The sequence below is a fragment of the Eubalaena glacialis genome, chromosome 13, assembly GCF_028564815.1.
Source record: "Eubalaena glacialis isolate mEubGla1 chromosome 13, mEubGla1.1.hap2.+ XY, whole genome shotgun sequence".
Lineage (NCBI taxonomy): Eukaryota > Metazoa > Chordata > Mammalia > Artiodactyla > Balaenidae > Eubalaena > Eubalaena glacialis.
The window spans coordinates 29,208,228-29,234,689 of record NC_083728.1 but is presented as its reverse complement, the minus strand read 5'-3'; the positions used below and the strand labels follow the sequence as shown (position 1 = coordinate 29,234,689).

General features: G+C 54.3%; 2 protein-coding genes across 4 annotated transcripts in view; one reads left to right on the top strand and one right to left on the bottom strand.

Moving 5' to 3' along the window:
* Positions 1-1,282: 1,282 nt before the first annotated feature.
* On the top strand, positions 1,283-10,032 carry SDCBP2 (syndecan binding protein 2). Its single transcript, XM_061209007.1, has 8 exons — positions 1,283-1,399; positions 2,067-2,133; positions 2,763-2,863; positions 6,374-6,532; positions 7,197-7,372; positions 7,452-7,623; positions 9,629-9,720; positions 9,978-10,032. Exons 1-8 carry the CDS (start codon positions 1,346-1,348, stop codon positions 10,030-10,032), a joined length of 876 nt encoding a protein of 291 aa, XP_061064990.1. The 5' UTR covers positions 1,283-1,345.
* Positions 10,033-12,123: 2,091 nt separating this feature from the next.
* Positions 12,124-26,462, bottom strand: part of SNPH (syntaphilin) — a 40,118-nt gene continuing 25,779 nt past the window's right edge. Inside the window, exons 3-6 of one of the 3 annotated variants that reach the window (XM_061208331.1) lie at positions 23,949-24,045; positions 23,156-23,263; positions 18,643-18,792; positions 12,124-15,497 (exon numbers count right to left, since the gene is read on the bottom strand). In XM_061208331.1, the coding sequence (XP_061064314.1) occupies positions 14,312-15,497; positions 18,643-18,792; positions 23,156-23,263; positions 23,949-23,998 (1,494 nt within the window). In that variant the 5' untranslated portion in view covers positions 23,999-24,045 and the 3' untranslated portion in view covers positions 12,124-14,311. Of the gene's footprint in view, positions 15,498-18,642; positions 18,793-23,155; positions 23,264-23,948; positions 24,230-26,462 lie in introns of those variants that run through there. The other 2 variants (XM_061208330.1, XM_061208332.1) reach the window with 2 other exon arrangements.

Sequence of the window (26,462 nt, the reverse complement as noted above, 5' to 3'; positions counted from 1 at the left end):
GGGAGAGATGGGATTTGATGGCAGATTAGGAGGGATGGGGGAGGTCGTTGGGGAGTGTTAAGGTTGATACAAGGGTCAAGGCAGCAGGTACAGAGGAAGGACGAGGAACAGTGCTGGATGAAGATGACCTCAGCCCCTGTGGGTCACTCAGGGGAGATGCCCAGAGGATCTGGACCTGGTCCAGAGAATGTGGGCCCAGTGGGGTGAATAGGACACCCCTTGACCCCAAGGAACTGCAGTTCAGGTGGGAAGACAGACTGAGGACGATTGAAGAGTCCAGGGCCGGAGGCTGGCCCAGAGTCTCTTCAGAGGGCAGGGCCCTTGGGAGCAGCAGTGATCTCATTGCCTGAGGAGCCAGGGTGGGAGAGTGGGGCAGAGACATCCAGCTAGTGATGGCTGGCCCAACAAAGGCCCGGGAGATGTGACAGAGACAATGTGTTAGTGGGTAAACGGAAAAGAATCCAGAAAGACAAACTGCTCCTCCCTCACATTTCAACTAGGAAGGAAATAAAGCATTTCTGTGAGGTAATTTCTTTGAATTTCTTTTGGTACCTTGCTCCGAGGTCCTACTGGTTCTCCTCCGGACAGGTAGAAGGCATTCAGTAAATGTTTATCGTGCTTCCCCCCATTTCCTTCTCCCTCTGGAGCAATACTCTGCTGAGTGTATAAATTCTGCTACAGTTTGTGTGCATGTTTTTAAGAGTTTCCTTTGGTCTTACCTCATTGTGGTCAAGATCAAGAGTCGCCAGCAAGACCGGAAATGGCTGGTATGCAGTAGGAACTCAAATGCCCAGAGATGGAGAGGCGTGTGGGGGGCTGGGGAGGACTTCTAAAGTGCCTGCTGCCTTTCTGTTGTAATATCAAGTCCCCGCCCACTTGACACTGGACTGAACCCTGCGTAGTTGCGGGATGATGCTGAGCAAACCCCTAACGGTGGCCGGGTATACAGCAGGTGCTCACTACCCACCAGCTGGACTGGATTTAGGTCTTGAGTGATCAGACCTCATAAGCCTGTCTGACCTTTGAAACAGGACAGGGAAGGACGTGGCCCCCAATCCTGCTTTGCCTGGTCAGCATGTGCTAGGTGACCCCGGGTCTCAGGTTCTAAAGCCCAGAGTCAGCTGAACATGGTGGGATGGGATTTTTGTGGGGTTGAGAGCACGGGCTTGGGAACCAAACAGACTTTGGGTCAAATCCCAGCTCCCCCATCTCTAAAATGGGGACAGTAATACCTTTGTGACATCTTTCTCGTCCTGAGAGTGCTGAGTGGCACACGTCCGTGCCTCCTCTCAGCCCTCAGCCCTCCCCACCCTCTGTGCCCTGCAGCGTGTTCCAAAGAGCAGCCATGTCCGCCCTGTACCCGTCTCTGGAGGACCTGAAGGTGGACCAAGCCATGCAGGTAAACTGCCAGGCTATCAGCCTGGGGTCCCCTGACGGGGCCTTCTGGATTATGCCAGGGTAGCTAAGGGAGGCTTGTCTTGGGTCAAGTGTTGGGGACCCCTGGGAGTTCCTGACTGGCCCCAGGGCATGCAGGTCCCCACTGCAGGGCCTGCTGGGCAGAGCAGGTGTCCAGAGGCCAAGGCAATGGAATTACAGCAGGTGGAGAAGACCAAGCAGCTGCAGACCGGCCCGTCTAGTGCCTGCTCTATCCCAGTGCTTCCTCCATCTGGGTTAGTGTAGAACCCATGCTATAGGACAAGCTTCCAGAGTAAACCCCGTGGCCGTGGCGTTTGGCCTACTCAGCCCCCAGAAGCCCTTTTCTCCTTCCATCCCACATGAGGTCCTAGTGGGTTTTGAGAATTGGGGGCTTTTTGACAGAAAATTTGCCTTGGCTGACTCAGGTAGTAGACGAGTTGTGACATTTGGTGGGTCGCGGGCCCCTGGGAGAACCTCCCTCCAGAAGCGTGGACATCTGCAGAGGCCACATTTACTCCAAGGGTCATGGACACCCCCCCTCAGGCCGCCAGCATACCTGATGCCCTGACCCCCAGCCTCAGGGAGCCCCAGGCCTCAAGGGCTCTGGGGCTCATGGCCACAGCTGACCGGCACTCCCCATCCGTCCCCAGGCCGAGGCCAGAGCCGTACCCAGGATGCCCGCCCTGCTGGGGCAGGCAGCAGACTCCCAGCCTTCAGGTGAGTGAGTGGGCTGGGGTTCTCCTGGCTGAGAGTGACCTCTGCTGGACATTTCCAAGAGCCTGCCTCCTTCCTGCCGCTGAGCTGTGGGCACTATGCAGGTTGACCCTCCCCAGAACCCTTTGAGGGGGACACTGAGAAAGCTGCAGCTTTGTGAGGGCACTGACCGCCCTGACTTGGGGCCACCGAGGAAGGCTGCATGTGGAGACCAGGATGTGTGTGGTGGCCCTGGAGCTGCTCGTGGCCCTCTTGATTCAGGCCCTGTGGTAGCAAACTTGAACTCAGGCCCAGCTCTTCTCCTCACCACGCAGTTCCCCAGACCTGCCCTCGGGTCAGGCCGGTGCCAAATAAAGTCAGTTAAATTGAACACCAAAGTGATACATGAGGTACTCAGTGTCCCAGGCTGCTCCTGGAGAAAGCAGACCGTCTGAGGGGAGGACCCACAGTGCCAGTGAGCGTTCCTGGGGGTGCGGAGCCATCTCAGGGATATACTGCATTCTTGGGAGTAAACAGCATCCCCAGGCCCTGTTTCTTAATAAAAATGAGTGACCACCTGGGAGCCAGGCAGGTGTGGCTAATCTCAGGCCCGGAGTAACACCTTTCTTCTTCCTTCCTTCCCTTCCCATCAGTTTTGTACCCAAACCTGGCAGAATTGGAAAGTTATATGGGTCCTTCGTTCTCCAACCACGAAGTCCAGCAGAACCTGCCTCAGATTCCAGAAGGTGCCAGTGTAGGTACTTGTCTATTGCCTGATGTGGGCCCTCCTTCTTGGTCTTACCATTTAAACAGACTTGAATCTCCTCTTTCCCCAGCGTTGCTGCGGCTCTGTTTTTTGATGGCACTTTGTATTTTCAGCCTTCATTAAAAGTGCTGTGGGGTTTCGTGGTTTCCCGCGGGCCTTGAGGCTGAAGGGCCACTGCCTGCCCTTTGACCTCTGACCTGCTGGCCTGAGCCTGCTGGATGAGAAGGGAGGACATGAAACCCAGCCTGAGCCTGGACGCTTCTAATGAAGGGCTGACTGTGACTTGACAGCAGCTGCATGGTTAGGCAGAGCCCAGTGGGGAGGAGCTTATCATCCAGCCCCACTCCCCAAATTAAACAATAATGCTTGATTCCTGCTCCCCATGGCTTCAGGGAGCAAAGGAAATCATAACATAGAAATATTCACTCCTGAAAATGTATTCACTTATAGAATCAGTCCCAAACCCTCTCCCAATCAGCTCCAGCCTCCCTGCGGGCCATCTGTCAGTTGTCCTTGTCTGCCAGCCCCTCCCTGGTCCAGTGCAAATCGATTGCAGAGTGCAAATGCAAATCTTGCTTAGGCTGCAGGATTTCATGAAATTGATGGAAATGAGGATGAGAACTGCCACACTGACAAATGAGGATTTCATAGGAAAAATCAGAAAGGATGAGGACATGTGGGACCCTGAGAAAAACTGGTGACACCCTGGGGTGTTTCTCCAAAATGACCCTCCTGACAGTCATGTAGGGAAGTACACACATGAAGCAAAGTAGGTCATGTTGTAGATAGTCCAATTTTAATCCATCGATTTAATCCCTCTTTGGTCCAATAATTAGGACAACCTAAATTTTGATAAAAAATGACAGATAATGCATTTTTATAATTAAAATTTTAAAATTATTTTTATTTCACTTTAACTTTCTATTTTTAAGTAATCATAAATTCATAGGAAGTTGCGAAGATAGAGAAGTCCTTTGTACTCTTCACTCAGTTTTCCCAGTGGTTCCATTTTATGTAACTACACTATACCGTCAAAACCAGGCATTTTACATTGGTACAATGTGTGTCTGTGGTTCAATGTCATTTTATCACCTGCAACCACCAGCACAATCAAGATAGAGAACTATGTCATCACCACAAAGGTGTCTCTAGTGTTGCCCCTTCATAATCGTTCCCAGCCTCCCCCTCACCATCCCCAGCCCCTTGGCAACCACTAGTGTGTTTCTGTCCCTATAATTTTGCCATTTCAGAAGGTTATGTAAGTGGAATCACACGGTGTGTGACTTTTTCAGATGGACTCTTTCCACTCAGCATCATGCCCTGGAGATCCTTCGAGGCTGTTGCCTGTATCAACAGTTCATTCCTTTTTATCGCTGGGTTGTGTTTCATGGTGTGTCTGTACCCCCAGTTTGTTTAACCTCTTGAGGGACATTTTAGTTGTTTCCAGTTTTTGTCTATTATAAACTAAACTATTATGGATGTTTGTGTACAGATTTTTGTACGGATATAATTTTTTGTTTCTCTGGGATAAACGCCCAGGAGTGCAATTCCTAGGTAATGTTATAAATGTATGGTTAATTTTTTAAAAAAGAAACTGCCAAACTATTTCCAGAATGGCTGTACTATTTTATTTTCCTGCCAGCAATGCATGAGTGTTTTCAGTTTCTTCACATCCTTGCCAGCATTTGGTATCATCACTATTTTAAATTTTAATCATTATGGTAGATGTGTAGCAATGCCTTATCATTGTCTTAATTTGCATTTCCCTAATGCTAGTGATGCTGAACATCTTTTCATGTGCTCATTTACCAGCTGTATATTCTTTTCGGTAAAATGTTTCTTCATATCTTTTGCTCATTTTGTAAATGGATTGTTTTTTTAAGTCAACTTTTGAGACTTCATTCTAGAGTCCTTTGTCAGATATTTGATTTGTAAATATTTTCTCCCACTGTGTAGCTTCTCCTTTCATCGTATTAAAAGGGTTTCTTGCAGAGCAAAAAGTTTTTAATTTTGATGAGGTCCAATTTATTGATTTTTTTCTTTTGTGGATTATGCTTTGGTGTCCTAAGAAATTTCACTGAGCCCTAGGTCCTAAAGATTTTCCCTTTTACTTTCTTCTAAAACTGCTATAGTTTTATGTTTAAATTTATGATTGAATTTGAGTTAATTTTTGTATAAGGTGTGAAGTCAGTGCTCATATTTTGCCTACGGATGTTCAATTGCTCCCGCACCATTTGTTGAAAGGACTCTTCTTTCTCCAGTGAATTGCTCTTGCACCTCTGTTAAGAAGCAGTTGCCCCTCCTTGTGTGAGGCTACTTCTGGATTCTCTCTTCTGCTCCATGATCCATGTGTCTGTCGCTCCCCAATACCACACTGTCTTAATTACTATAGGTATATAATAAATCTGGAAATTTGGTAGAGTGATTTCTCCTGTTTTATTCTTTTTATCAGAATAGTTTAACTATTCTAGTTCCTTTGTCTTTTCATATAAAGTTTAGATTAACCTTGCATGTATCTACAAAACATCTTGTAGAGATTGTGATAGGAATTGCATTAAATCTGTATATCAATCTGGGGACAGTTGACAGCTTTACTATGTTTTCCCAATCCATGAATACAGAATGTTTCTCTATTTATTTAGATCTTCTTTGATGTCTTTTATCAGTGTTTTGTAATTTCCAGCATACAATTCCTGTATAGGTTTTATTAGATTTACACCTAAGTATTTCTTTTTTTTTGAGTGATTGTAAGTGGTATTGTATTTTTAATTTTAGTTTCCACATGTTCATTGTTAGTATATAGTACAATTGATTTTTTTGTATACGTTGGTCTTGTATCCTGTGACCTTGTTGAACTCACTTATGAGTTCTAGGAGTTTACTTGTAGATTCCTTGGAATTTTCTAGTGAAGTATCATCTCATCTGCAAATAGAGACCATTTTATGTCTTCTTTTCCAGTCTATATGCCTTTTATTTCCTTTTCTTGCCTTGTTGCTCTGGCTAGTTCTTCCATTACTGTATTTAATAGTAGTGGTGAGAGTGGACATCCTGTCCTTGTTCCAGATCTTAGGGGGGAAAGCACTCACTCATTTTGGTACTTTTACCTTAATTTTTTTAAAGGCAGAGATCAAATTGAGCCCCTTTCCCCCCATCGTTCACTATTTTCTGTGGAACTTTTATTTTTAAGTGGATTTTAAAGGGCTCTTCTCCTGACACCAGTTTGCCTTGGAAAACGAGGACCCCTTTCCTATTCACCTGTCCTCTCTTCTCGCCCTACTTTCCTGGTTGTTTTTCAGGGGTGTGGACTTTGACGCCCCCTAGTGGTTTCATTGAGCCATGTTCCCTCTCGCCCGCATGCGGGAAAGTGTGTGGGCTGGGGTGGACTGCGGCCCAGGGTCCACTCCATTCTCCTTACCCCATCCCTACTCCCACCCCGGGGACTCTTGTGGCACGAGGCCCCAGGCGCTGGCTGACCGCCTGCTTTGCTGATGTCTGCAGGCAGCGGTCTCGGGCCCCTCACCGGACCAGGTGGTGGCGCCGGTGTCCGGGAACAGCATGGGCGTGCTGCCTGGGGAGGTCAAGCCTGCGGTGCGCGAGATCCACCTGTGCAAGGACGAGCGCGGCAAGACGGGGCTGCGGCTGCGGGCCATCGACAAGGTGGAGCTGGGGGTCAGGGGGGAGAGGAGGGGCCCCGCGAAGGGCGGAGGGCGAGCCCGCGTGCTGGACAGCGCCCGCCCGCCCTCAGCCCGAGCTGCCCGCCCTCCTCCGCGTGCCTCTGGGGTTCAGGCCGCCTCGTCCACCAGCGGGAGAGGAGGCAGCGCGGGGAGCCCCATCCACAGTAAGGAAGGGGCTGCGCGGGCTGGGAGCCGAGGCCCACCTGACCTCTAGGCCAGGCTCTTCCTCTCAGTCCCCTCCTACAAGGCCCTAGGGCTGGCTCTGGGTTGCGCCAGGGATCCTCTACCTGCCCCTCCGTGGGCTCCTTGCCTCCTTGCCCCCCAGTCAAAGGGATCTGGCTTCTGGGCGGCTGTCTGCAGACAGTGGAAGCCGGGGGCCCCGGATGCCAGTGTGAGAGGCCTTGTAGTCCAGTGGTTGGGGGTGCAGCCTCCAGTCGGGGTTGAATTCCTGACTCGGTTGCCTCCTAGCTGTGTGGCCTGGAGTGTTTCCTCGCCGGGAAAATGGGGTTGCCTGTGTCTGCTGCGCAGAGCTGCAGCCCCAGTGCCCTGTAGGCTCCGGGAGGATCAGGAGGCAAACAGCAGCTTGGAGGAGGGACCTGGGCTCATGGGGGGCCGGGAGGGCTGACTGTGGGGACTGCCTCCCCCAGGGGCTCTTTGTGCAGCTGGTCCAGGCCAACACCCCCGCGTCCCTGGTGGGGCTGCACTTTGGGGACCAGATCCTGCAGATTGACGGGCGCAACTGTGTCGGGTGGAGCACAGACAAAGCCCACCGGGTGGTGAAGAAGGCGTCGGCTGAGAAGATTGTCATGGTTGTTCGGGACAGGTGAGTAGCTGGGTCCCAGGAGCCTCTCTGCCCACCCCCAGCCACGCTCCAGGCCCAGCTCACGGTCCCTCCCTGCCAGGCCATTCCAGCGGACCGTCACCATGCACAAGGACAGCACAGGCCACGTCGGCTTCGCCATCAAGAAGGGGAAGGTCATCTCTTTGGTCAAAGGGAGTTCTGCGGCCCGCAATGGGCTCCTCATCAACCACTACGTGTGCGAGGTGAACGGGCAGAACGTCATTGGGCTGAAGGTAAGCTAGGAAGAGCAGCAGCTCTGTCCCGGAACATCAGGGGCTGGGACACGCCAGGCGGTGGGCAGGTTCGTGTCTGCGGGTGGGCTGCTGCCCCGACCCCAGCCTCAGTTCCTCATCCTAAGGCTGCTACAGGGATTCAGTGTGACAAGGTACACAGAGCTTCGAGCACAGTGCAGGCACAAAGTAAGTGCTCAGTAAATATAAGCTATTGTTACTTACACATGGAGGCCAGAGGTGTGACAGGGAGCCGGGGGGTGGGGGGGGGGTGATGACCTGTGTAAGGACGTAGGTGCCCAGGTGGCTCCTGGCTGCATGGACACCTCCCTACTCTGTGTGTCACTTCTGTTTGTATCCTGGATCTTGTTCAGTAATAGGAATACTTTAGAAAATTGCTCTTCAGAGGTCCATTGCTTACCTCTTTTTTTTGCCCTCCCGAGGGGGTTTGCCTGGCGAGTTTTATCTTTAAATACAAGAAGGAGCAAGTGGCCTAGGCCCAGTGCTGTGACCTGGACTGGGGGGTGGGTGCCTTTGGGGAATGGACCCCGGAGGAGGATGAGTCACGCCGCTTCTGGTCCCTGGATAAGCGAGAGTGGTTTATCCCGACTTGATGCCACCAGGACCAAGAGTGCTTCTTAATCCCAGCTGTGATTTAAAGTGAGGGTCCCTGCCCTCCTGCAGCCAGGGCTTCGGGGCTCACAGGTAGGGCTCCCCGGGTAGAGGTGGCTTGGGCGGTGGCATCTCACTCCACAGATGGCACAGTCTTTTAAGCCAGTTCTCCTCCCCTTCACAAGGGCCATCACCATCACCATTCCTGTCACACATCTTCCTCCCTGTGCTTGACAGTCTCCCCACCTTCCTTGGAGGCTTGTTCTGCTGGCTCACGAGTATTGTGATCAGGAAGTTCTTCCTAATGTCTGTCTGACATCCCTCCTGCTGCATCTCTCCCCTTCCTTGGGGATCAGGCATGACAATCCAAAGGGAATCCATTGTAGCTAAAAAGCTGAGTACAGTAATACCAATTCTGAGTGGCTGGCTCTACTGGGTGTTAGTGAACTCACTCCTTTCAAAGCATGACAGTTCTTTGATCTTAACTGTTCTGGAGAGCAGTCATTCTAAAATGTGCTGCAGATTCTCTCATCCTCACTGATGGTTCAAGGCTTCACTCTGAACTTATCAGTTATCCTACCAAACAATGGCATAAGGCTCTAAGGACTGGACCTGTCCCTTTGCTGAATGGCCCCAGATAGCTATGCTTCTTGAGATCATTTATCTTCTCAAAGGTCTGTCTATTTCTACTCTGTGGCCATCACTAGTCCCACCTAGCACATCTTCTCCCATTTATCCTGGAACAGCTAAGAAAACACATACCTGGGTTAGACATCTGTGTAAAGTAAAGGTCGTGGTGTCTGAGTAAGGGCCAGAGGCTCTTCTAATGGCCATAGCGTTTGTCTTTGGACTGTTTGGCACACTTTGTGTAGATGCCTTTTGTTTCTTGTTCTCCCCATGATCTGAATGGCTTCTGCGGGCCTCTCTTTTCACTAGTCAACAAGATGTAAGAGGAAGAAGTACCACACGGGCTCGGCTCAGGCTGACAGGAGCCCAGTGAAGGGGGTGGGTGGGAGCCCCTGCTGTCCCCCCACTGCACGGTTATTCTCTTTGTGCTTTGGGTCCAGAACCCGAGTGTGACGGGGTCCTGGGAAATGGCATACATGTGTGCTTGGTGAGATTCCCAGGGCTCTGTGGGGGAAGTCACGTTTGTGAGGCCCTGTTAGGTGTCAGGCCCACACAGGTCCTCGAGCTGAGGGTGGGAGGGCCACGCTCATTTTACTGAGAGGGCCTCAGGTGGGAGGCCCACGTTCTTGCCCACCTGAGGGGCAGCCCTGTCCCTGACGTCAGAATGTCAGTGGCATCCTTCAGCGGGGGCCATGCTGACCTCTCCACAGAGGTGCCTTCAGAGTTGCCCCTGGCCCCCGGGGTGACCGCTCACTCACCCCTTCTCCAGGACAAAGAAGTCATGGAGATTCTGGCCATAGCCGGGAACGTCATCAACCTGGCCATCATCCCCACTGTGATCTATGAGCACATGGTCAGAAAGTAAGGCTGCTCCCCTCCTGCCTCCCCCCTCTCCTCCTCACCTCCCGTCCACCCTGGCTTCCTCAAGGCTCCTGCAGAGCCCAGACCAGCCTGCCCTCTGCTCTCCTGCTCTTGCCTCCCTTCACGCTAGCCAGTGGCTTCTGGTGATTTGAAAGTCTTAGACTTGGAAGTGAGGGCCCACAAGGCATGCACAGGCTTTGCGGGGAGGGGGAGAAGGTGCTGCCAGTTTTGGCGACTGTCCTTGTTGCTGTATCTAGGTTGTCCCCAACCCTGCTCCACCACACCATGGACCACTCCATCCCTGACATCTGAAGCCACAGGAGAGCAGCTCAGCCCTCTCACCCTCCAGCAGGAAAGGGAGAGTCCTCAGGGACAGGCTGTGGAGGTCTGCTGCCTGGGGGTGGGGCTGTCTCAAGGTGGGCGTCTTCTGGGTGGGGCAACATTGGATCACATGGGCCTGTCATTTATACGCACTGGCCTCCTTGGAGCCTCAGCCTCTTAACTGGGCTAAGGCAGGGGCAGGGCCCACAGGCAGTGATTCTCTGAGCCGATTTAAATGCTGGGCACGTAGGCAGGCCGAATAAACACTTCCTAAAGTTGCAGCTGGGTCCCTTTCAAAATTTTGCCTCTACCAGTAAAACATTTCCACGGTTTGAGAGAACAAATACATTTTTTTGTGAGAATTGTTTCTTTTTCCTTTACTTGTTCTTTGTCACAAACTGTATTTAGTTATAACCCTTCACTGTCTTTTGAATAAAGATTTGATTTTACATAAAATCCCTTCCTCAAAAGTAACTGAAATTCCAGAATCTTCTGGAATGTCTTATGACATGCCAGAGCTGGTTTTCTTTTAAGCAGTGATGAGACCAAGGCTTTCGCTACGTATTGCCTCTGAGAGCAGTGACTGGGCTTTGCCACCATCACGTGCCGCCGGTCTGGGGCATGGATGACTAGAGGGGGACAGTGTGGGGCTCTGGAAGGGGGCCCGGGCTTTCGCGCACCCCCTGCTCAGCGACTGCAGCTGGCTTCCGCATCTGCAGAATGGGCGTGAGGACCACTTCAAGGGTGCTGGAGAGGATGGAACACGTGCACTTACAGGGCCCCGCGGGTCTGACGGGGGGCGTGGGGTGCGCCAAGTGACCCCCTGGAGGGGAGTCAGAAGCACGGCAGAGCTGAGCCAGCACGCAGCTCTCTGGTTCCCTCAACCTCAGGAAAGATCTCTGTCCGCTCAGCTTTTCCCAGGATGTGTGTTATGACTCCCATGCAGGTGGGGACAAGTGTGAGCCCCCTTCATCCCCCTCGCCCCCACCCCCAAAAGACACAATATAAAGAAAACAGACCAAGGGTTTTGTTGTGTTTTCATGCTTTAATTCAGAGCTGTCTGCTGTAGGTACAACTCTGTCTGATCAAAAGGACAAAGAAGACAAAAGTGAAGACCCCTCCCCACCTCCCCCCTTCCTGTATCCCCCGAATTCTGTCAAGGGCATGGCTGAATGTAGCAGTGCACTGTGACGTGTGTGCCCTGATTCCTAGGTCAGAGGGGGTCATGAGTTCCCTGGGCAGAGGCCCCTCTGTAGGCCTTTACCCCAGAACCTTGTCATCTGCCCCCACCCCACCCCCCAAGGTGCTGCCAGATACCCCTGTGCTAGTGGCGACTGGGAAGGGTATTCAGTGAAAAGCTAAGTTATCCCCTTGGGAGACATTTGGGCTAAACTCCATTTGAGGCCAGCTCTCAGCAGAGTCCCGGCCCTGGACTCTGATTTCTGCTTTGAGCCTGGACCACAGGAGCAGCAAAGCAGCTCTGGCCTAGACCCTATAACTCAGGAGAAGCCACTTCTGGCAGTGGGACTCCAAGGGACCAGCAGTTCCAGAAGGTGGTTCCTGAGAACATGGTCCCTTAGGATCTAATCAGCTCTGGGCAGAGGCTGAGGAGAGGGGAGACCCCAAAGATTTCTGCTGCAGAAGCGGAGGGCGGGAGGGAAAGGTCACAGGCCAGCAGGAGGTGGTATTAAGCAGGAAGGGAAAGGGGAGCCTTGGAGGATGAGCACTCAGCGGGAGGCCCCCGGGCCCTGGCCTTGCGTCCTGGCCCCACATCCTGTGTCCTGCAGTCAGGGCTTGGAGCCTGAGCCCGTGGGCCGCTGCGCCTCCGCCTCCACCGCTGGGAGCTGCCCAGGCAGCGCTGCCCCTTTTGCATAGATGCAGGATACCGAGCACACACACGCACACACACACGAGCCGGGGCCTGGCCGACGTGGTCCCAGCGTCTGTCCCAGGCCTGGGCCAGAGAGCTGCCTCCTCCACCGACAAGAGGCAAAGCCCGTCAAGGTCCCACCAGACCCCCCGGAAGAGAGGCCCCCCCCCCACAACACTGTGGGCTGGAGCCCCTCTGACCAGACAGGCAGGTCTCGAGCCACAGCAGGAGCAGAGGGCGGCGCCAGCTCCGCTCACCTTGTCCACAGTCCTCGGTCCACGCTCTTCACGAGGGGCTCCTCCAGCATCAGGGACAGAACGGACCACAGCCCCGGCCCTGACCACATCCATCAAAACACAAGACACAGTAGGAAGGCCACAGACAGCAAGACGCAGACCGGAGCAGAGGGGCTACGCAGCTCGACTAGATTCCAGTGGTGAAAAATATATAGATTTTATGTTGTCAAATATAATAGTCATACATTTATTTTCTCGGCAAAGCTTTTGACTATTTCTAAGGAGACACCACGCAGCTCCGTGAGTACGCGGCACGGGAGGCGGGGTCCGCAGCCAGTCCTGGCTTGGCTTTGGATTGGGTTTGTCCACTGCCCCTCCACGTCACGACCCCCAGGTCCTGTGGGGCAGCCCAGCCCGGCCCCTAGAGTTTGGGTTTGGTTCGACTGGGGTGGAGGGGTGCTCCACAAAGGATGGCAGGTCTGAGGCCCAGAGCGAGGAAGGGGAGCTTTGGAGGCACAAAGCGCGTGGCAGAGGGGCTCTCCCCCTGATGGCTGGGCCGGCTGCCCACCCCCAGTGCATGCAGGCATCCCCCCTCAAGCAGGGGGCACAGAGAGGAAGGGCAGAGCCCACGAATCAGGCAACAGCTGTCGGAGCAGCGGGGGTGGGCAAGCAACCTTGGCAGAACCAGAGTGGCCCCTAGGCCAGAGGGGTGAGTGAGATACAGGGTCCCACCAACACCGCCCCACCCCCAATGTAGTGCCTAACTCTGAAGAGTGGGTAGGATGACGAGATAGGTATAAGCCCTGCAGAGGAAGAGGAATGGGTTTACTCTGTAAAATAATAATGCTAATAAAATGTCAGCAGCTTTGCAGGGGGACCTAGATGTGGTTCCGGGGAAGGAGGGGGGCCAGTGAACCTTCCCAGGCTGACTGGGCGTGGGCTGGGAGCCCCACTCCATCCCCTACCTGGGAAACATCCCAGGGCACCCTGCTTAGGCCTGGACGGACATCATGGCTTCAAAACCTCATCTTGCCATTCATCCTGCTGGAATTCCCCTCAGAGGCAGAAAGGTGTAAGATTTAGGAATCCTCATCCTAGAAAGCAAGCAGCCACCTCACAGGAGACCCTGGGATGCGTGAGAACCAAGCCCCAAAGTGAACACAGTGCAAAGCAGAAGTTGGTCCTAAGGTCCCCAGAAAAACGAGGGCAAGTTCCAGGGCAGTCAAACCTGGAGCAGTCAGCTGGCCGTTGCTGAGTCCAGCCCTGCCTCCCAGGCTGCAGGGCCCTGTCTCAGAAGGCTGGAGGTGCCCCCTTAAGCTGCCAGCCCCCGCCTCCTCCTTTCCTGCTGGCAGCTCTCCAGACAGGAGCTGGGCTCAGGCTAGCGTTCACACCCTGGCACTCGCCTGTCCGGCTCTCACAAAATTATCTGACACACTCAGAAGCGCCAGGAGGAAAACAGATGTGGGGAAGCTCTGGGATGAACAGACAGACACAGAACCCACACTGCCCTCTGCCCATCACCATCTTTCCTCCAGCCCATGGCCTTGACTGTGCTCCTGAATCCCAAAGCGGGGAGCAGCCTGAAGGGGGTGGAGCTCAGCCCAGGCCAAGCGGTTCCAGACCTGCTCGGAGTCCCGGTCAGGTGCCTGTACTTTGGGTCGCAGCTGCCTCCATCTGAGGAGGTAATACCGGCCCAGAAGCCCGGGCTGAGGGCAAGGGGTGGCTTGGGAGAAAAGGCTTGGGGTGAGCAGGGAACTGGACAGGACATGGGGGTGGAGGACGGGGAGGCTTGGCAGACAAGTCAAGCCCGGCCTCCCCCGATCAGCACACCAGAGACTTCCTGAGCAGGGGCTGCCCTGTGTGAGAGGCCAGGTGGGCAGGGGGGCCAGGTTGGGGGCCTCACCACCTTCTTTCTCTGCAGTGTGTCCCATCCCTGTGCCTCCCTGCCCTTGGTCTCTCTTCCCTTCTCTCCTGTTGAAGTTTTGGGACACCTTCCCCTAACCCCCGCTCCCAGCCCCTGACACTGTTACCATTCTGAAAACACCGCCTCCAAACCCAAAACTAAATAAATAAGATGATGCCCCACGGGAAGGTGCGAGAGGGAGGACGGCACCCCTACAATCGGTAGTCAGGCCGCCGGAGCCCGGGCCAGGATGGGGCCCGCTCAGAGCTGGGAGCTGCCGCCTGCCGTGCTGGCGCTTGGGCCCTGCTGGCTCAGCGAGCGGCAGCTGATCCTGCGGATGGAGTGCAAGGCCACGGTGCAGCAGCCCCGCAGCAGGGAGCTGATGTTGTAAATGGGCTGGCCCTGGCGCCGCTGGGAGCGGCAGAGCCAGGCCACCGTGGGCACGGCCGGCACCACCACCGCCAGCAGATCCACGATGTAGTGGCGGCTCCAGTAGCTCTTGGGCTCCTTCTCGGCTGCGGCCGCCTCCTCCTCCTCTTCCACGGGGCACGCCACGCTCACCGACAGGCTGGGGTTTGGGTTGGCACTAGGGTGGTGTGGGGTGGGCCCCCGGGTGATGGGCTCCGGGGCCTCGAGCTCGTCACCCACCATCACCACCACTGCAGAGTTGGGGTCTCTGGGCCCCAGGGGGTGGGGATCCGACTCCAGGCACCTGTCCCCTGGCTTGGGGACTGTCCCGCAGACCTGGGCCTTGGTCACTTTCTCCAGGATGGTGTCCAGGTCCGGCTGGTACTGCACGAAGTCCGTCTGGATGGCGCGCTCCTGCATGCAGCTGGCCTGCACGCCAGCCTCCGTGCCGCACAGCAGCTTCTCGTAGGTGTTGCTGGCGGGGAAGCGGGGGCCCAGGCTGAAGGAGCCGTGCAGCGAGGAGCCTTCCTCAGGGCCGCAGTCCACCCCCGAAGACAGCAGGCTGCTGGCCTCCAGTGCATCCGTCCGGCTCAGAGTGTCGTCGGTCGCCACGAAGCCACTGTCAGCCCCGTCCTCCACAGAGACGCCGGGGTGGTCACCGGGCAGGCGGTCGCCGCAGACAGCGGGGTCGCTCAGCTTTGTGTAGGTGGAGCTGCGGGTAAGGGAGCGGGCGGGGGACCCGCCAGCCGACTCAGCGGCGCCGTCCTCCTTGGCGAAGCCGTTCTGGGCCACCTCCATGCTGTGCAGCAGCGTCTCCAGCTTCTTGTTCTGGATGTTGATGTCCACGAAGTACTTCTGCAGCCCCTTGTCCTTGTCAATCAGGCTGTTCTTGACGGTGTCGATGACCTGCTTGAGCTGCTTGATCTCCTTGCGGGCCTCCTTCAGGGCCAGCTGGGCCTCCACGCGGTGGCACTCCTCCTCGATCCAGTCCTCCTGCATGCGCGACAGCTGCATCTTCAGGTCATCGATCTCCGTGTCCCTGTGAGCAGATGAGACACACATGCTCACTGCCTGGCCTGTCACCGTCACCAAGGACAGACAAGGAGGGGGCTGTCCCCAAGGACACAGGGCCTGTGCTGCTGCCCCTCAGAGCTGAAAACAAAGGAACAACTCAGAGCTCCTTCTTCACCCTCTTTACTCCATCGGGGAAGCAGTGGGGATGGGAGAGGGGCCAGCGGTCAGGACACGAGAGGCCTCCTCTTCAGGGACAAGAATGAGCCACCACCTCATTCCCACCCCCTAGAGCCAAAATGCAGACGACTGTCCACATTTACATCCACTACTCAGAGAAGACAGTAGACGATAAAGATTCTCAGTTTAAAGATGCTACCGCTATAAAAACTTAATACATCCATTTAAAAATCTTAACATAAAACAACAAAAACTAAACCTAAAATCTCTACTCTGCAGAAAGGGATGTGGCCTCCTACAAAAGCCGGTGGTGGAAATTTTCAATGGAGGGCTATTTGGCCAGAGACCCCGGGGAGAGGGTGATGAGCCACTTTGTTTCTATGAGAGAAATTACTGCCTTGAATGTAGCTGATAATTTTACATCTTCCCTCAAGTGGAGGGATGAGAAGTGGTGGATGAATCAGAGGAGAATGATGAGAACAGAGTGGCTGTCTTTTATCCATGCTAGATGTTTCCTCTCTGTATCTACTGTAGAGAGGGAAGACCCAGAAGATTGCCAAAAAAGGCACAGAGCTATTCCCGAAAGAAGAGGCAAGAGCAGGCAAACTAGACGGTCAGAAGACTCTTGTCCAGAAGCTCTCAGGCTTTTAAAATCCCTGAGGCATAGATGAATCCGGGGGGTGCAGGGGAGGGAGGTGAAGTAGAAAATGATGCCATCGAGTCTGGAGGTAAAGCCAGGGTGAGACTGAACAGGATGGACGAAAAGCAGTGAGAAAGGAGGAGACTCATTCATGGGACTGAACTCCCACCCTGGGTGTTCCTCCTTCAGCAAACGTCTTAGTGATCCGGCCCACACGCAGCCACTCAGCCCAAACCCTACATTCACGTACATAAAATCCAAAATGGCATGACCATCACTTTGGATTTTATGAGTCCAGCAGAGTGACCGACCCAGATCAAGCACCATGCACTTTTCAAAGTCAAATTAGAAATTCAGGAAATGGGCCCAGGAATCTCACTCCACAAAACACTGAAGGGACTGGGCCTGCGGGGCTGCAGTGGCCACAAGGTCAGCAATGGCATCCACTGGAAGGGGAAGGAGGGGAAGGGCTGCCCAACAGGATACAGCTTGGTGATGGAGGTGGGATGGCAGCAGGGACCTGGAGCTGCTCAAGAGCCATGATAACAGACATCCCCACAGGTGTGGGGATAATGTTCATTCCTCCTGCCTCAGGGTGGGGGCTCACCCTAGGATAACCCTCCTCACTGACTCTGAGCCCTGGGAGGAAGAGTGAGTTTGAAAGGAGGGACTGGGCATGCTCAGCTCAGCTGGGCCCCACTCCTCCTGGGAGCCAGCAGGACCCCAGAGCTATGGCTTCCCAGCCCTGTCTAGGTCTCAGGGGGCTGCAGGACATTACATTTGAACTGGGTCTTATAGGATGAGTTTTCCAAGGAAGCAAGATGAGAGAAAGGGTATCTTAGAAGTGGGGACACAATATGTGAAAGCACAGAGTGTAAAAGCAGAGCTCCTTCTTTGAGGAGGAAGTAGGCTACTGCGGGAATGAGAGGTATCAGACTGAATGTTCAGAGCCTGTGAGGAGGGTGACAATACAGCAAGTAAAGAACGGCCACAGGTACTGCAAGAGTATCAGGCGGAGAGGCCGGGGAGCTGAGGTGCAGGCATGTCCACTACAGGGCGTCCTGCCCAAACCACACAGGGCAGACTGTTTGCTCTGAGCCACAGGGTGGCCCTAGAAAGGAAGCAGGGAGATGGGCTGTCTGCTTCCTGAGGACATCAGTGTAAATGGCCAAGCAGACCCAGGGCATCAGTGAGAAGACAGTGGGAAATATAAACAGAAATCCTAGCACTACAGACAAGGAGGTCCACAGAATGCCACCTCTACCCTCCCCAAGTTCAAAAGCACAACAGATACAAACTGGATCAGCTACCTGGCAGAGCTCTGGTCAAGAAAGACACAGTCATGCTCACTGTATGCTCCAATTTACATGGAATATAATAGACAAATCCACAGAGGCAGAAAGATGAGTGGTTGCCAGGGACGGGGTGGCTGGGGAGAGATGGCACGTGATTGCTACTGGGAACAGGGTTTCTTTCTGGAGTGATGGAACTGTTCTAGAATTAGATACTGTTGATGGTTGCACCGTTCTGTGAATATACTAAAAATCACTAAATTGTTTACTTTAGATAGGTGAATTGTACGGTATGCGAATTATATCTCAATAAAGCAGTTATATTAAAAAGAAAGAAAGAAAGAAAAGATGAAGGAAGGTGTGGTAGTGGTGGCCTCCCCGCCTGCCCTCCAGCGCCCTGCACGGCACCCTGTCCAGCTCACAGTCGGCTGCGTATCTGAATCGACACAGTCTGGAGAAGATGGGTAGGTGATGAAGAGATCAGAGGGCAGCCCTGAAGCTTCGATCATAAAGATGAAGCCGCCAGCCTGGAAACGGGGAGGCCGGGAGGATCAGGTCTGGGGAATGAGCTCAGACGGGCCCATGGGGGCTCCTGGGAGACCCCTGGGCTGGCTGGGAGCTCAGAGGAAGGTTTCTCACGATCTTACATCATCTATAAGTGGATGAGGAGGAAGGCTTCTGGGGCCTGAACTGGTGGGTCATGAGCACCTGGTGACACCCTGGGAGGAAGCAAAGGAGGGCTAAGGGGTTGTTTCTCCCCCACAGAGACAGGTCAGCCAGGAAGAATGCCCTGTGCCGCTCCTCCCCAGGTAGAAAGGAGCCAGGGCATGAGAAGTGGCCAAAAGGGGCTGCCAGGCTACAACTGGCAGAGCACTGCCTTGGGTGGGAGGCCCGATAGACCCTCACAGGGGAAACTGCTCCCGGCCTGGCCCCAAGCAGCTACCTGATGCTTCAAGGAGCAGCTGAGGGGAGGGCAGGGACAGGTGAGGTTTTGCTGACAGAGGAGCCCCCAGCCACGCCTTCCTCCCAGAGATACTGCAGGGCCCTGGCCACCCGCTTACCGGTCCTGGAGCCGGTCCTGCGTGTCCTTCAGCCGGGCCTTCAGATGCCGGATGCACACCTCCTTCTGCTGCAGGGGGGTCAGGTACTGCTCCGGGGTGGGGGGCTTGATGCCATGGTTGTCACTGCACAGCGTGTACTTCATGGCGCGCCTGCCGGGGACGCTTGTCAGCAGGGAGGGAGGAAGGGGCCTGGCGAGGCGCTGTGCCTCCAGGAGCCAGGGGCCCCGCCTACCCATCCTGGTCCCCTGGCCACTGGAGTGCTGCAGGCCAGGCCTCCCACATGGGGCCCCGTGGGCACGAGAACACGCAGCCCCTTTGGGAGGTGGGTTTTATTAAGGCTCTTTCGAGTGACGAGCACAGCGTCAGGGTGGGGAGCTCAGGGCTCCTCTAGATCGGGCTGGGGAGACACGTCACAGAGTGCGTGCACCAGCCTGGTGCCACCCGGGGTGACGCCACCTCTGCCAACCCAGTCCCGGCGCCGCAGCCCAGAGCTCAGGTGTCCACTCTCCCAACCCAGAGACCAAGGCTGAGGGTGGGAGAGGTCTCCCCCTCCGTGTAATTATCCTGAGGCCTGCACGGTGGGCAAGGATTTATCTGCTGTGTATGTGTATGAGTGATTTCGTGTGAAAATCTAGTAACTGTATGGCAGCAACCGTTTGAGCCATTTCTGTGTTGTCATCATCACCACCGCCTCAGCATTCATCGTGTAGAACGCTGTGTGCAAGACTGGTACTGAAGTGGCAGCCTGTCCTTACACTGGCATAAGGTGGGTGATAGTTGATATAAAATTAATAATGCGTTCGTTTTCTTAGTGTTCTACAACTTTGCTTTCAAAGAATCACATTACCCTACAGTATGCCTTTCTCTCCTAATTGGAGAAACTGCCTATCAGCCTATCATCACAGGTAAGTCGTTTTTAGAAAAATGTAACAATGTTTCTAATACAATATTTTGAATATGACTGTAATACTGCAGGCCATAAAAATTTTATAATGATTCATTCATTAGATAAGCTAGGCAACCATTGTTAGCTTCTCTGTTATCGATGCATGCACACTATACCTGTAAATAAATATGAATTTCTTTTTCACATGATCTTCTCATTTTTGATGTCTAGTCTTAGTAATACATGTAACAGCTACAGTGTTTTGTATCATATAAGACAATATTGATGTACTGACAGACGATTCATTTTAAAAACAATGTAAACTTACAGTATCAATAAATACAGTATATTGCTGTAAATGTATTTTCTCTTCCTTATAATTTTCTTAACATTTTCTTTTCTCTAGCTTACTTTATTGTAAGAATACAGTAAGTCCCCTACATATGAACCTTCAAGTTGCAAACTTTCAAAGATGAACGTGCGTTCCCATGTCCAATCACATAAGTTAGTTCACATGGCTGGTGTGCTTTTCAAGGTACTGTACTGTAAGATTAAAAATGTTTTCTTTATTTTTTGTGTTTGTTTTTTATGTATTATTTATGTGAAAAGTATTATAAACCTATTACAGTACAGAACTATATAGCCAATTGTGTTAGTTGGGTACCTAGGCTAACTTTGTGGGACTTACGAACAAATTGGACTTACGAATGCGCTCTTGGAATAGAACTCGTTCGTATGTAGGGGGCTTACTGTATAGTTTATAATACATATAACACACCAAATACATGTCAATCAACTAATTACGTAATCAGGAACGCTTCTGGTCAACAGTAGGATATTAGCAGTTACGTTTTGCAGGAGTAAAAAGTTATATGCGGATTTTCAACTGCACGAGGGGTCAGTACCCCAACCCCCTTGTTGGTCCAGGGTCAACTGCTCTAGGACACCAGCTCATGTTCACACAAACGCAGGCAGACCCTTTTCATCTGCATGTGCATGCTCTGGAGGCATACGTGAGCACACATGTGAACACTGGCTGTCTCTGGGCATCGCCCTGTTCACAGCTGTACCCTGCAGTGGCAGCAGGCTGGACATGTACCACTCCCAGCAGCCATATACACCCTAGCACAGGGTGGCGCAGACACGCGCACGCATGTGTGTGTGTGTGTGTGTGTGTGTGCGTGTGTGTGGTGAGCACGCCTGGTCCCACCAGGGCCGAGGAGGAGGAGTTCCCACCCGGTGGAGGAGGGAGGGCCGAGGCTTTCACCCAGGGAAGGGGAACACCTCAATGCCACCAGCAGACCACGGCCGGGCCGCCTCAACTCACAGCTTCCTGCCGGCTGTTCTGTTTGGGAAGAAACCTCCTTGGATTTTGGCTTGAACACCTGGGCGTGTTCCCACACAATTTGGCAGAGGCCTTGCTGCCATCCAACTCTGTTCCTTTAGGGGACGGGGAGTCCCAGGTCTAGCAAGAGGCAATCACATTTTATGGGTGTAGACAAGACAGGCCCTGGTGGGGCCCATTTGCTGAAGGAGCCAAGTTGGAGGCAGTTTTAAAAGTTTTGGGGAAGCTGTCTAACGTTTACCAAGGAAAAAGTATTTGTAAATCGTAAACTGTTGAAGAGAAAGTGTGGACAGAAGTGGAGGGAAAGAGAAACGATTCTCTTCTGCTCACTCAGCTCCTGGCCTCTAAGTTTAACTCAAGTCAAGTCACACACTGGCCTGTTTTCTGTGTGGCAAGGGGCAGAGGCGCGGTGTCGGGTGGGACCTTGGGGTCCCCTCTGATGGGCTCTAAGAAATCTCCTTCCAAAAGAGAGGAAGCCAGCAAGGGCCCTGAGCCCCAAGTGTTAGGCCAGTAGACATCCTGGTGGTGCCCTGCAAAGGCTTTGGCGAGAGGGACCCAGAGCTGTGGTGAGAAAAAGAGGCCTTTTCCCTGTGCCGGGGTGGAGGAACCAGGATTACTTAAACTAGTAAGAGCTGGGGATTATAAAGGAAGTAACTATTTTAACTTTTTTCCATTTGCTTTCACGAGTTTTCCTTCTCAATATAGCATTTAACACTCATATATTTTTAGTCACTAGCTCTTTGTGGGAAAAAATATTTTTCAATATAGTATATATTTACATATATACTATATGTACCTGAGAAGAGGAAGTATACTACAATTCATGTCCCTCAGCTATTCATGCCTTGGAACACCTGGCTACTTATAGTGAGGCCAGAGCCGAGGCACTGCTCACCAGCAACTCTGATGGTGGCAAGGAGACCCTTGCATGGAAGCAGCTCTCAGCCTCAGGGTTGGGACTGCCCCCATGGGTTGCAGTTATGACATGTGTGGCAAAAATCTGCTACCAATAAAAAAGTATTAAAGTTGCCAATTATACACATTTCAAAAGGTAAATTAATGCATCATCAATCTCACTCACACACCACCACACCCCCCTTTCTGGGTGCAGTTACAGACAGGATGCTGGGGCATGGGTCCAGCATATGTGTGTCACCCATCATGAGTGTCATGGTGGAAAACTCAGAACTGCTGCCTCGGTGTGATCTGGTCACACAAATGACACTCACTCAAGACAAGCCTTCCCAGGAGGAGCTCTGGCCATGGGAGCTGCAGGCCAGAGTCTCCTGGCCTTCTCTTGCCTACGATTCTCAAGTTGAACCAAAGTCCTAATGAGAGCGGTTACGCGTTACGGGCCAGCAGCAGCGTGTGGTGGGTGCAGATATCAACTCCCTGAAGCCTCCGGGTTGTAAGCTCCACTTTACAGATGAGGGAGCGGAGACTCAGACTGAATCACATCCTAAGCCCGTGCTCCCCCCTCGCGCTCCTTGTATTTCAACGCAGGGAAGCAGGATGGGCGCCGCCATCACAGCCTGCACGTCCTGGTCTCTGAGGACCCACTGCTCTCCTTACCCGCCTCCCCAGCCCGATCCTGCCTTTCCTCTTTGCTGAGAGCCCAAAGCACATGCTGCATTTGTAACACACTTCACTTTCTAAACCAACTCCACTCTGCCACCCTCACAGTGTACCACCTAGAAGAGCAGGCTGGCGGACGCCATGAGTTGCCTCCCAATATCCATTCTTGCCTTTTCTCCAACAGAACTCCCAGTTTGCTTGGGTGGCCCTACACTGGGAACCACTAACTCTCCCTGTAGCCAGTCATACCTGGCACCAGCCAGCACAGTATAGACAGAATTTCCTGGGGAATGTGTCCTGTCTCAAAAACACGAGTCTTTGGGGGCTCAGGGGTTTTGGCCTTTCTACCTTCTTCCTTCCTGGATGCTGACCTGATGCCTGGAGGTGTAGGAGCCAGCTGTACACCAAGGATGGTGGAGATGGGGTCCCTGACACTTCGGGGAGCTTCCCACCTCTGGCCCCTTGTTCTGAAAACATCACCCCCAGTTTGTTTCAGCTACTGACTTTGGTTACATGCAGCTGGGTATGATCATACCCATCTTACAGATGGGAACTGAGGCTCAGAGAGAAGTGACCTGCTCAAGGTCACACAGCCGGGAAGTGTGCTAGAGTTGGGGATGGTTAGAACGCCCACCTCCCCCGACCCCCAGGGCACTCAGGGCCCCAGCCAGCTTGGCCAGGCCGGGTGGGAGGGAGTGGCTGGTTACCTGGGCGTGGGGCTGCTGTCACTTCCCTTGCAGGAGCCCGAGTTACTGCTGCTACTGAGGGAAGAGGTGCCGTGGGCATCCCGCACGCTCACGGGGGGAGAGGTGCGCCTGGAGGCAGGAAGAAGAGGCAGGTGCTCGTTCTGGCTGGTGGGCAGCTGCGGACACTGGGCGAACACCGCCAGGCCGCTGCGGCCCAAAGGGCCCCCACTTCAGGGTCACCGCCGGGGAGAGAAGCGTGGCGGGGGGATGCACAGACAGGGGTGACAGAACAGACAGTGCAAATCAAGGTGGAAAACCAGAAGGAGGCCGGTCCTCGGGACTCCCCAGAAGGCTGAGCAGGGCTGCGGGCCAAGGGTGGGGTCCCAGCTACCCCTACCAAGGGTCCTAACTTCCAGGGTCCCCCAAGCCCAGAGGGAAAGGTCCCTGCATGGACTGAAACAGAGGTGGAGAGGAATGGGGCAGGCAGGAGGAGGGACAGGAGGAGGGGCACACGGGGAGGCCAGGGGAGCCTGGGTGGAAGGCTGCATGTCGTTCCTGCAGTAACTGTGAAGATCGAACAACAATACTGGTGGCGGTAGGGATCCAATGGTTTAAGTCTTCAGAGAATTTTTATACCCACTGTGTCATTTGAGCCCGTAAATAGTTCCTGAGGCCAGTGTCAGCAAGCCCATTTTAAAGATGGGAAAACTGGGGCAATGACTTGCTCAAAAACAAGCCGGTGGTGGACTGGAGACAGAGACCCTCCCTGCCCCCACCTTCAGAGGCCAAGGCTCCGGGCACTGGGGAGACTCACCTGCGGGATCCAGCAGAGGCCCGTCTACTGCCTGGCAGGGACATGGCCATGAGGCTGTGGGTCCGGGTGAGGGGCGGGATGAGCGGTGTCCCCGGGGCTGAGGAGAGAGGGTGGGTTGGGGGGGCCGCGGGGGTGGCCGGGCCTGGCCACGTCATCCTCTCGCTGGGGCCGCTGCCCGGCATGGCTTCTCCTCTCACCCTTCAGCAGGACACCCAGGACCGAGCGGGGGGCTGGCAGGCCAGGCTCTGGCCACAGCTGCCTCCACCAACAAATTTAGCAGGCTCTCACCCCACCACCCGACTTAAAATCATGATCATCAGAGCCTCAGGGCGGGCAGAAATCATCAGTCCGACCCCGTGTCCTCCAGATGAGTGAATGTGCCCCAGGGAGAACAAAGGCCTCGCCCAAGGTCACTGACACTGGGGCAGGGCCTCCTAATCGGCTCGGCCCAGCACTGAGTCCTCTACGCTATAAGCCAGGCCCCCGGACCCCTGACTCTCGGACCCCCACCCCCGCGCTGGTCAATCCTCCCTCGGTGGGGGCTGCAGACTGGAGGACTCCCGGAGCAGGACCAGGAACCCCAGATTAGGCTGGGCTAGTCTCGATGTCACCTTCCCATAGTGCCTGCTGGCGCGTGGCTCGGGGCTTCCCGTCTACAGGGGAGACAAGACAGACCAACACACCACACACGTGTAGAAAGACATATGGATACACGCGACTATGAAAAGGTACCACGTCCCCTCCATTCCAAGGCATGCCACACATGGCTCAGTGAACATGCTCAGGGGGCCTGCCCACAATGCAGGACGTGCAGCCCTCGCCTGCCCCGCCCGCCCCGCCCCCACTGCCCACATGCTGCACACAGGCATGCCCGCACCCATCCATGCAAATGCTCATTTTGGGGTGCACCAGGAACTCAGGGCACAGGCTCAAAGCAAATGAGGAAGGAGACAGATGGGAGATGAAGACTCCTCCCTGCTCCCAGGGGGTGTCTCTGTAGGCTGGACCCAGTAGGAAGTGACCATGCCTGCAGAGATCCATCCTTGGCCCTCTTGACAAATCAGTAGAGAGACTCAGACCTGGCCTCCTGCCCAGGAATCCCAAGGCCCCTTCCCTGGGTAGAGGTTTGGGCTCCAAGGGCAGCCAGCCCTATAGAAGTTTAAGGAGGGGAGAGGCCCCATGCTGGGCTGGTGTTGGCTGCTGTGGAAGGAGGCCTGCACTGGGCATTAGCCCAGAGCTCCTGGAGTCCGAGGTGGAGAGGCCTGGGCTCTTTGCAGCCAACATGCTAGTTCTGTGCCAGCTCCAGAGACCCTAGTCCCCTCCTTCCATGCTCAGAGCAGGAACTAAGGACAGTAGCCTGGGTTACAGGAGACTCAGCCAAGGACACCGTGCGCTGGACCTTCCCCCATGCTGGGAGAGAAGCGGTCACCAAGCCCTGCTCCACACCAGACCCCGTGCCAACCACATTACGTACATTATGCCATCGACTCCTCCCAACAACCCTATGAGGAAGTGCTGTGATTAGTCCCTTTACAGATGAGGAACCCGAGAGGGAATGGACTGCCCAAGCCCCAGCCCCAGTGTGGCAGGGCCAATACCTGAACCAGGCCAACACCAGATGCTGAGGGGCTAGGTATCAAACCCCAAAGCCCCTGCCCAGGGCACCACCCCTTCCCACGTCAGGGCCTCTGGGGATCCCGGTCATCCCGGCCAGCGGCGGGGCTGCGTCCTGAGTGGACAACGGAGCTACTCAGGTGGCCTGTTTCCTGGCTGTGACACAGATGTGGCGTGTTCCCTGGAGGGCTCGGACATTGCCAGCATTGTCTGCCCAGACGTGTCAGGTGCCAGGCACAGGAGCCGCCGACACCCCACCTGTCACCTGAGCTGCTCGCCCCAGCTTGGCGATGCATCCCACCCATCATGCCCCAACCGCCCAGGCAGGGCCTCCTGGACCTGCAGGGCCGGCCTCCGGAGGAGGAACAGTGAGACAGGGGCTGAGGGGACAACAGTGCTCCTCCACACTTGCCAGGAAGGCCACCAATGGCTCACCACCTCCTGGGCACAGGAGGGCCTCAACTAGGAGCAGCTTGGGAGGGGCTGACAGTCCTCGCTCGTGGGTGGACGAAGGCTTCAAGGATCACCTGTCACTGATTGAACACTTCTGCGGCCAGGTGACCATGCTGAGTGCTTTTATGTGCCTTAGCCCATTACTTCAAATAAAAATCCTTCAAGGAAGGAATTTTTATCACATTTGGGTCCAAGGTCACACAGCTGCCCATCCAACAGACCCTGGCTTCTAGCCCCAGTCAGCCTGGCTTCACCGGCCATCCTCCCATCACCACTTCTGGCTTTTGGGAGGATGCTGTGCTTTCAGGAGGACTTCTCAGCAGAGGCAGGACTCAGAGCTGAGGCAGGGCCTCGCTCTTCCAAGCCAGCTCTGGTGAGCATTGCTAGGAGCTCAGAAAGTCCGGGTGGAGCTCCAGGCCCAGGTCCTGGGAGGCAGGCACGATGCCT